The following is a 10,710-nucleotide window of genomic DNA, read 5'->3' as shown; positions in this document are numbered from 1 at the left end:
TGTGTGGGTGGGTGGGTGTGGGTGTGTGTGTGGGTGCTTGGGTGGGTGCAGGGTAGGTGGGTGGGTGCAGGGTAGGTGTGTGTGTGTGTGTGTGTTATTCCAGTTCTCTCCTGCCATGCACATGCTCACTCGCCAAGTGAAGTGCCGCCCATAAACGCTGTAAAAATTCATCTCTTTGTCAATAAATATTGTTGGAGTTTTGAGTAAAATGCATGTGTACTTTTCCCCCCCTGCTCTAGGCACTGGTTCTGGCGTTGGCACGAGTATCCTGGGCTTACTGGAAGATGAGTACCCGGATGTGTACAGGTGAAAAAGTATTATATCATGTCTCAAATGTCTGTTTGTGGGGGATGGGTGAGGGGTTTTCATTTGGGGGGGATATTTCTGTGAGTTGCTGGGTGTATTTCAACACAGTGTGGGAAGAAAACTTTGAAATTGTTATTGTAGGGTGCGAAGGATTTGGTTGCCATAATAATTTACCATTATAATTTAATTTTCATTGTACTCTACAGTGGAAAAAAAAATACACTTGAGACTCTCTTTTATAGACTTCATAACTTTAAGATGTATCTCACTCATTTTAAGCTTTGATAATTAACAATGATGATAAAAATGCAGGTAATTTCTGTAGTGCCCACTCTCGTATAATACATTTGTTACAAGTTGCTTTACAATACCGTCAAAGTAACACAAAATATTTATGTAGGAAGGTGCATAGAATATACTCTATAGATTAATGCTTACACGTAAGCAGACATTTTTTAAATGGGACAAATCTTTCAGTCTACACTTCAGTGTATTGTGTTGAACAAAACAGTTATTTGGCCCGTGCTTAACATTCTCCTAGTTGTCCAGCCCACTTGGAAGAAAGTTTACCCCCTGGGGCAGTGCCACTGACTGAAGTGTCTTTAGGCCATTCCCAAAGGGGGGGACATATCAGTGGCGGTGGGTAGTGAAGGGCTTACGGGCTTGAGCCCCCCAACCCCCACCCCCTTCCCACCCCAACTCTATCCCTTAGTTAATTAAAGTTTCTTAAATAACGAAATAAGCAGTTGAAACCGTTATGATCGCACGCAATGAACACACCGTGATCAGCTTGGCGGCTAGCCCGTTTATCCAATCATTGTTGTCACCGCTTACAACTATAATAACCTAACAGCCAATCAAATGTCGTTAGGGCTCAGAAAGAATAAGCCGGTTCCCACGCCCGTTTTCAATTAAACTCTTCTTGTAAAAAGGTAGAAGACTTGAAAAAAAATAACACTGCACTGAGGGCTCACGCAGTCCCAGCCCTGACAATGGGGTGAAAGTTTACGACGCACTTTCCCCCAGTGACACAGTTACCTCTATGCTCCCATTGGGCCTTTGTTAGGTGCGTTCTATTTTCCGCAACAACACGACCCAATCCACCTCATACACGGTGTGTGTTTGGAGTGCTGTGTGTTTGTGCCGCTGAGATTTAACAGTTATTAATTACATCAAACCACTTTTGAGGCAACTTTTTCATCAGATAAAAACTAATTAGAGACATTTGGAGGTGAAACGGCTTCGTCCCCACTATCCAGAAGAATTTAACGTAGAACAAAGAGATGGAAGACAAAGGTGATTCTTCTCGTTTGAATGATTCTCAAAATGCCGTGGCTCGCCGTGAGTATAGAAAAATCATCACTGTTTTGTTCTTATAGCTTACTTTTTTGTGGTAAAGAAGTGGAAGAACCCTAAGCCCCACCCAAATCTTGGTCCACCCACCGCCACTGGGACATATCTCGTTCAAGCATAGTAGAATTGTAAATGGGCTGATTCATGTTACGCTCATAACTGTGCCTGATCTACAACAGGGAACTTCTGTTTTTTCTTTCCTGATCCTTAATTACTATTGTCATTTTCCTCTACTTCTTTTGTATGTTTGTCACTCCCTTGTGACCTGCTATTTTGGGGTGCCTTGATAGTCGAAGCAGACCTTGTGCTGTTGAAACTAGAGAGGTGAGCAGTCTTAGTCTGATTCCCTGTAAAAACTTCTCTGTTGACACCCACCCCTTGGCGCTCATATGACCTTATGCAGTTGCGAGCGCCGTAAAACCCTCTCCTATAAAAAAGATATTGGAAGAAAGTTTGATGTCGTCTTATCAATACCATTTCAATTGATAGTCGCAAGCTGCCACTGATAGTTCCTACTTTTTTTTCTCTATTCCACTGCCGTTTTGTGTCTGTCTTGTTTGCTTTTTTCCCAGCCCTAACTGACTGTTAATATGTCAGTGTGATTCTCTTTTCTGATACCTAATTCCTACACCCGATCTTGTATGGCCCTGGCCAGGTTTGTGACTGCTGTGTACCCGTCATCGGAAGATGATGTGATTACCTCCCCCTACAACGCGGTGCTCGCCATGAGAGAGCTCACGGAGCACGCAGACTGTGTACTTCCCATCGAGAACCAGGTGAAGAAGACAGAATTTATTTTAAACAGTATAACACGGAGAGCTCGAATTCGTCAGGTCTGGCCTCAGTAGTTGTAGTTGGAGGGATTCGTGGTACGAGGGATATCTAACAAAGATAAAGAAGGGGGGGGGGGGAACAAGACCGCAGGCACAGTTCGACGTATGTCTGATTTTGAGTCTTCTGTGTTCGACCTATCCGTGTTATACCTGTCCTCTTTACTTTATATTGTATTTCTCCTTGCTTTTTGTTTTTGCAGCTGAACAGCGAAAAAGGATGAGTGCTTTAAAAGTGTTTTATGGTAGAATGTATAGTATCCAAAAGTTGGAAAAAGTAGAAGACTACCTCATTCATTATCTGTTACATATATGTATAAGATTGAGTCAAAACAGTGTGGAATAAATGTTTTACAGCATGTTTTGTGACCAAGCATTGTAAAGCTAAGATTAAAGATCCGCACCTTGTCGAGGAGAAAATACAATAATGATAATAATTTTTAATACGTAAGGGTAGAAATGGGCTGCGGTTGTTTGTACAGATGATTGTCTTGGACAGGTAGCTGTTAGAGCAGGTTGGACTGTTTTCCTTAGTTTGGTCTTTCTTAGAAAGCATAGTTACCAGCCATGGTCCTGACCACAAGGTGACTGATCACTAATGCATTAACCCTTTGAGTCCCAACCCCATTTGATTCTCTTTTACCCTTAAGTCCCGAGCCTGTTATGAAAGAAAAAGTGATGATTCTTCTTCTACCCTTTTTTTTTTTTTGTTGGTTGTCAAAACAGACCTTTTTCTTTGAAAAAAAACACTAAAACAAAAAAACTGCTTGTGAAAAAAGTACGGAAACTCATTGATTGTACATGATATAAAAACTTTGAGCATTGTGAACAAAACACACTTGAGTGCTGCAGGTTGTGATGATATGTTTCTGGAAGACTGTGATGATGAATGAACCAGTGAATTATTGTGACAGCATATATAGGCTAAATATGCTGTTCTTCTGTAACTTTGTTTCAATATTCCTCACCCTCAGAGAGTCATTATTACCCTTATAAGTTTCTTTTTAACACAAAAAGTAACAAATCTTTCTACTTTTTCCCTCCCTCCCTCTCTCTCTCCCTCCATCACTCACTCTCTCTCTCTCTTTCTCTTTCTCTCTCTCTCTCTCTCTCTCTCTCTCTCTCTCTCTCTCTCTCTCTCTCTTTCTCTCTCTCTCTCTCTCTCTCTCTCTCTCACTTTCGCTCTGTCTCTCCCACTCCCTCCCGTTCTCTCTCCTTCCTTTTCTCTCTCTTCTTCTCCCTCTCCCTTCTTCTCCCCGCTTTCTATCTCTACTTGTGCCTCTCTCTACCTCCTTCCCCGCTCTCTATCTCTCCTCCTCCCTCTCTTTATCCCTTTCTCCACCGCCCTCTATCTCTCCTCCTCCCTCTCTCCCTCCTCCCCCCCCCTCTCCTTCTCCTCCCTCCCTCCTTTCCTCTCAGGCCTTGGTGGACATAGTGAACAAGATCAGCCAGGCCGCCCCGCCCACCCGCCCGGGCAAGCGAGTGTTCTCAGAGCATGCGGTCAAGCCGGACAGTGCCCTCAGCACAGGGGCAGGCGGGGTTGTGAAAGACGAGAAGCCTTTTGACCAGATGAACAACCTGGTCGCCAATCTGCTGCTCAATCTCACCAGGTTAGTTGTTTGTTTGTTTTGTTTGTTTCTTTGGCAATATGTGAGGCGTCGTGGTGAAATCAGGCGCTAGTCAAAATAATGAAATGGAAGATATCGGCATTTTTCCTCCAGTTTGACAATTATTATAGAGTTTTCGTTTTTTGGCTCCACACCTTTTATGTGTACCTGTTTAAAAAGATATTTTTGTGAGGATTTTACTGAAAAATGTTGATTAAATTCTCAACAAATGTTAATTTCCAGTTTTCAAGGACTCTCAAGCTTTGGAAATCAACAAACTTTGGCAACCATTTTCTTGCTAATTTTATCTTGACGACCTTGACATCTGTCTATAGCAAACATTTCGAGTTCTAATCAAACTAGATAGATAAAAAAATTTTAATGATTAAAAGTACAAAGTTTGTTTCATTGGACGAGAGGTCCTTCTAGAATAATTATCACAGTATTTTTCATCATTGACAACACGTATACTAAATCTCTTCTTTTTTTATCCCCTTGTTTTTTTCACAGTTCTGCAAGATTTGAGGGATCTTTGAACGTGGACTTGAACGAGATCACTATGAACTTGGTTCCTTTCCCTCGCATGCACTACTTGATCGCCAGCCAGACGCCTCTGTTCTGTTCCGCTGACGTCAAAATGCCTCCTCGCAGGTAATGTGGACAGCAACGCAGACTTAGTAAGAATTTTGCGACGCTCATATGAGCACATGAAACACAAGTTGGGTTGCATTCACAACAGCTCACAGCACGGCTTGGTTTTGTTCAGTGGTCAGGTTAAAGGATTAAGAAAAAGTTTACGGTAAAAATTTCAGTCTTTAAAAAAAAAACAATTTACATTTCATTAAAATACCAGTACTTACACCTTTTTGACTACATCATTCATTGAAAACTTGACTGGCTGGCCTTCACAAAAACATTTGGATTTATTTTGATTTTATGACAAATGTCTTTATATATATTTAAAGCAGACATGGGCACGCATGTCCAAATTGTTTGCCGAATTTAGCGATTCTGAATATCTTGCAGGCCAGAGCAGGAGAAAGTTAGTTGAAATTCCCAAGCTCTCAAAAGGGAGATCAAAACTGACACTTACACAGATATGTTAATCAAGGGCATTTCAGCTGGGAAAGAAACTACTGATTTTTATTTTCGAGACAAACAGTTTGGGTGTTATTGACCTTCGACACACTGCAGATCACATTCATTATTAATTACTGGGTAAACCCGTGGGCTGAACTGAAATTTCTCTCAGGCTGGATCTGGCCTGTAGACTGTAGTTTGCTCATGCCTGATTCAAAGACATATGGGGAATTTTAGAGAGGATCATTTGAAATTTATTTGATAAAACAAGAAATTTGATAAATATTTTATCTGAGGTAATACATAAGGAGCCCATGGGAAAAACGGGAATAGTCACAAACTGAAAATCATGACGGTATCACTTTTGAACGCTTGTTGACTCATAATTGTATTTCTGTTCAACTGTTGGTTGATTTCTGTTGTTAGTGGGTGGTTAGTGGGTGCTCTGGTGTGGTTTACTTCTTCTTTCTTATCAAACATCTATCGTCTTTATCTCCCCTCCTTCTTTTTTTTTGTTTTTTACTCTCTTGTAACACCTCTAACCTTCGGCACTCATATGACCTTATTGTGTCCGTAAAACTCTTACTAAAACTAAACTGTTGTTAGATTTCCCATTCAACAAACACAACAATAAACCAGCAGTCAAACAAATATGAAGTTATAATGAGTCCACAAGCTTTTTAAATTGACACCCTCACAATTTCCAGTTTATGACTATGCCCTTTTTTCTCATGCACTTCTCACACGAAAATTTGTCTGTTCGGGCATCTAATTTACTCAAACAACGACATTTGTCAGATAAATTTTAAAAAGAAAGAATGAGGATAGAAATTCTAAAGATCAGTGGCCTAGTGGATAGGTTCTCAGACTCGCAACCATAAAGTTGTGGGTTTGAATCCAGTCTGGGGTCCAACATTGTGTCCTTGGGAAAGGCACTTTGCACAAATTTTCCTCATTTCACCCAGGTGGAAATGGGTATCTGGCTATAGACAGTGAATTATCTTGTCAGTTTGATAGTGTTTGAGTGCGTAAAAATCCACAGCTTGCACTGTATGCTTCCCGGGAAACCGAAAATGTTTCTAAGTGTTCTAGGGTCTGCAAGGGTAATAATAGTTGTAAAGCGCATAGAGCATGCTGGAGAGTATGGGTATATATGCGCTATACAAAGGCAATTATTATTATATTACAATTATTTTAAAGAAGTTTGTCTGTCACAAATTATTTTTGCCATAATCTCTGGTAAGAATGTCTTTCTGTAAATTTCTAACCGGTAACTTTGTCTTCCAGACTGGACCAGATGTTCACGGATGCATTCGCCAGAGATCACCAAATGGTGCGAGCCGATCCGCGCCACAGCGTGTACCAAGCATGTGCTCTGATGGTGCGAGGAGATGTGCAGCTGTCTGATATTCGCAGAAACATTGACAGGTTCGAATTTTGTTCCATTTACTCCCACTACATAACTCCTGTGGAAAGTATGACTGGTAGTATAATGCTGACAATGTTACAAATGTTAAGCTAGATACAGACTCAGTATTCTGATTATAACTCTTCTCATTTCCTCAGACTGAAACTCAACGCTACTAAAACTAGCTCATCTCTTTTCCTCAGACTGAAGCCCAACCTTCACTTCGTTCCGTGGAACCAGGAGGGTTGGAAGACGGGCCTGTGCTCCGTGCCACCCGTGGGGCAGCCACGCTGTCTCCTGTCCCTGGCCAACAACTCATGCATACACCAGACTTTCTCCGAGATACGCGACCGCTTCAGCAAGCTGTACAAGCGCAAGGTGAGGGGGGTGTCTCTTCCCTGGGAGAGATATAATAGGTATTTGTGTCACGACGCCCTGGAGTATCAGGCGCTCATCAATTTTTGGGCTAACGGAGTTAATGGTATCATCGTGAAGCTTGTTCATTTATCTGTCCCCATGGTTTTGTGCACCCAGCCTAGTTTAGCAAAATTTGATCATTTTTTGCATAATTTCTGATTATTTTCCTTTATCATTCTTTGTTAAAGTTAACAGAATCGCATAATTTCACATTTTTGGGCTCAGTTTGCATAATTTCAGAATTTTTCTTGCATAAAACGACAGGAACAGATTTATTGTCTTGCATACACTGAAAAAACTATCCATCTATCTTGAATAGAAGTCGAGATACAGTGTAATCCACTTAAATCGGCATGCCTTGGGAAGTGGATTTGATGTCGATATATATATTATAAAAATAGATATTGATAAATGCAAATATAAAGCCAAAGAGGAATAAACAAGGGGAGGTCAGCGATAAAAAGACAACACTACTTTTTAAGCTGGTTGTTTCCCTTGGTTCTTACACAACTACACAGTGAAACTAACAAGAGGCAGAGGGGGAGTTGGAGTTACGGTACCAAAGAGCGAGCGGCACGAGGCACAAGCTTTGTTGTACAATCCTTGTAAGGCCTGTTTATGGCCGCTTACTGGGGAAAATGGAAAGGCAAGGCACTGACTCACTGACCGTGGCACTTGCCAGCGACAGACTAAGAATGGGATGGGGAAGGAGAGTGCAATCGGGAGTGGGGTTAGGGAGGTGATGCCCAGCGCACGAGATGTTCTCGTCTGTGAGGCACTGTACTGTGCTGGAGGCTACACTGTGTAGGCCCTACATGACCTACTAAAGCCTGGTGTGTCAAATAGGCTACTTGGCAGGTAAGCTGACTTAATGACCGTTAGCATGGCTTTTTCCTCATTTATGGTCGTGGGCTTTGCCAGGTACCAAGGAAGCATGTCGATAAAGCTGAGGGGGGCTGAAAAAAAAGTTGATATAAGAGAAATTGTTTAGTGAAGATATTGAAGGAAAAGTTTCGTAATTGGAAAATACGTCGTTATGTCAAAATGTCGATACATCATCGGCTGTCGAAAAAGTGGATTATACTGCATTTCCAGTGAAGAATGTGGGGGTCACTTGGTTTCAGAGGTGAAATTATCGAGAAAATGGCCTCCTATGTTTGGTAACTTTTATAGCTTGCTAGCCTTTGGAAATGAAAATTTACATTTTGTGCGCCTTTAATTAAAATTTCCAGTAATATCCATTCAGAAATGTGTTTTTAAATAGACATAATAGGTGTTGAGCCAAAAAACAAATCATTTTTTAAATTGAAAAAAAAAAAGGGGGGGGGGGGGAAATGACGTTTTCTTCTATTTCATTATTTTGACGGGCACCTGATTTCATCTTGATGCTACACATTTATGGTTGTGAGGAATAGATAATCTTTCTTTTGACCTCCAAGGGCGGGGGTTGGGAGTCACACGAAAGGCTTGAGACATATTGCCATTGCTCTTGACACTGGCTTTCATGCTGTTGTGAAATTGGCAGACTATAGTAATGAACTTGGGCAGGCAACTGTACTTTACCATGATTTTCCTCAAGCCTTCTCCGCTAACTGTATCAAAGGCCTTTGTTAGATCATATAAGGTTTTATTCGGCTCTACACACTTTTCCTGGATGGTCCTGGCCACAAAGATCGTGTCTGCCATGTCGCTTTTGGTGCAGAAGCCACTCTGACTTTCAGGCACGGCGGCATTTGAAGAGAGTTGCTTCAACAGGCGATTGAGAAGAATTCAGGCCAGGCACCTACTGGCAATAGGCAAGAAGGATATTCCTCTGTGATTGTCTCAAGATTGCCGGCTCACTTTTAGAGTTTTGTGCAGGTGAATGGAGCCAAAGTCATTCACTTGTATTATTCCTAAGGCCATGTTATCATCATTGCTTTTTTCACCCTGGATCAGGATATAGGCCACGAACAAACACTTTCCACCTTTCCCTATCCTGGGCGAGTTGCTTGATGTCACTCCACGTCTTCCCACTTTTCTGTGCATCCATTTCAGTGACTCTTCTCCAGGTTCCACGTGGTCTTCCCTTTGATGTTTTACCCTGTGGGTTTTAATCTAACACTTTCCTTGTTATGCAGCTGCTTGCCTTCCTGAAAGCGTGTCCAATCCATCGCCAGCACCTTCTTCCCACCTCGTCTCTGACTGGGCTCTGTCTCGTTCTTCTTAACACTTCCTCGTTAGTGATCCTGTCTGTCCATCTGATCCTCAGTAGCTTCCTCAGAAAGCCAAAGTCATTGACTTGTATTATACCTAAGGCCATGTTATAGGCGAATAGAAACTGTATCTTAGGGACGTATCTTGCATGCAAACTTTGACTGAATTAATTTCATCCATCTGCTGCAAGGTCAATTTCAAAAGTGAATTTGTATGAAAATTTGACTTTCTGAACTCCTGTTCAGTCGCTATTTCTTGTATTCTCCCCAGGCTCATTTGCATCACTACAACCAGGTGGAGGGAATGGACAGTGGTCAGTTTGCCGACAGTCTGGAGTCTCTGACATCAGTCATAGAACAGTACCGGGATCTGGAGACAGCTATGAACCAGCCCGTAGTAGCTGAACCCAGGCTCAAAGTGTTTTCTTGATATATGCTTTGTGAGTGTGTGTGTGTGTGTGTGTGCGAGGGTGTGTGTGTGTGTGTATGTGCAGGCTTTGCCCACCATACGTGTGTGTGTGTGCATGTTTGCGCCTGTGTGTGAGTATTTTTGTATGTGTGTGTTTCTCTTTGTTCATTAAAGCGTTGGTGCTGCTGTCATTGTCGTTGACCTTGTTGTTGTCTCGGTTGTTTTCTTTGTTGTTGTTGCAGCTGTTGTTGTTCACCATGCTGTAGAGATCTTGTCTTTCTGTCCACTGGATAAGATGTGTCTCCTCATTGTGTGTTTTGTGTGAGTTAAGAAAAGCCTGTGGGTTGTTGGCGGGTGCTTTGGTGTGGTTTGCTCCATCTTTCCTATCAAACATCTTTGGTCCTGATCTTTCCGTCCATTTTATGTATGTTACTCTCTTGTAACACCTCTAATCTTCTGCATTTATATGACCTTATTGTGTTGCAAGTGCCGTAAAACTCTTACTAAAATAAAAAAGAAAAGCCTGCCCACCCCCCACCTCCAACCACTGGGTTGACAGCATCCAGCGTCTTGTTTTAACATACATGTGTGTGCGTGCTTGGGGAAAGGTCCCAGTTGTTGGAAATTTTGGATACTGAAATAAGGGCTTTTTCTTGTTGCAAATTCAATGCTGAACACATTGATTTTTTAATTTTTAAAATATCTTGGGTAGTTCTAAAGATAAGCCACAATTTGTAACACTGGGTGTAAAAACACATTTTGGAGAAAAACCCAATTTCTAGCGCATTTTTAACCCTTGGTGGAGTACAACATGTTGCACAAATAATTACCAAAAATAATTAGACTTAAAATATTATAAAAACCCTTTCAATATATTATATGTTAAATGTGTGTTTTCTGGTGGAACTAGATTTTTTACCAGATATGACTTTTTGGGCCTTTTCACCCCGTTGATCAAAAATAGCTTTGCCGACATCTGGGACCTTTGCAGATACAGTCAGGCACAGAGAGCACAAACACAGAAAACTCAATTTCACAGATACAGCTTTCAATTTGCCATTCCCCTACTAAAGACATCTCCTTAGTTTTTTGTTATGGGTTTACG

At 41.6% G+C, this 10,710-nt stretch overlaps 1 protein-coding gene across 1 annotated transcript in view; it reads left to right on the top strand.

Moving 5' to 3' along the window:
* Positions 1-9,803, top strand: part of LOC101846437 (tubulin epsilon chain) — a 35,177-nt gene extending 25,374 nt beyond the window's left edge. The window contains exons 7-13 of the mRNA XM_005103169.3: positions 240-306; positions 2,315-2,435; positions 3,909-4,099; positions 4,607-4,747; positions 6,464-6,604; positions 6,788-6,962; positions 9,468-9,803. Coding sequence (XP_005103226.1) covers positions 240-306; positions 2,315-2,435; positions 3,909-4,099; positions 4,607-4,747; positions 6,464-6,604; positions 6,788-6,962; positions 9,468-9,626 — 995 coding nt within the window. The 3' untranslated portion in view covers positions 9,627-9,803. The remainder of the gene's footprint in view (positions 1-239; positions 307-2,314; positions 2,436-3,908; positions 4,100-4,606; positions 4,748-6,463; positions 6,605-6,787; positions 6,963-9,467) is intronic.
* The last annotated feature ends 907 nt before the right edge of the window (positions 9,804-10,710 follow it).

Source organism: Aplysia californica, unplaced genomic scaffold (genome assembly GCF_000002075.1).
Source record: "Aplysia californica isolate F4 #8 unplaced genomic scaffold, AplCal3.0 scaffold00361, whole genome shotgun sequence".
Taxonomy (NCBI): domain Eukaryota; kingdom Metazoa; phylum Mollusca; class Gastropoda; order Aplysiida; family Aplysiidae; genus Aplysia; species Aplysia californica.
This window is presented reverse-complemented; position numbering and strand designations above follow the sequence as displayed.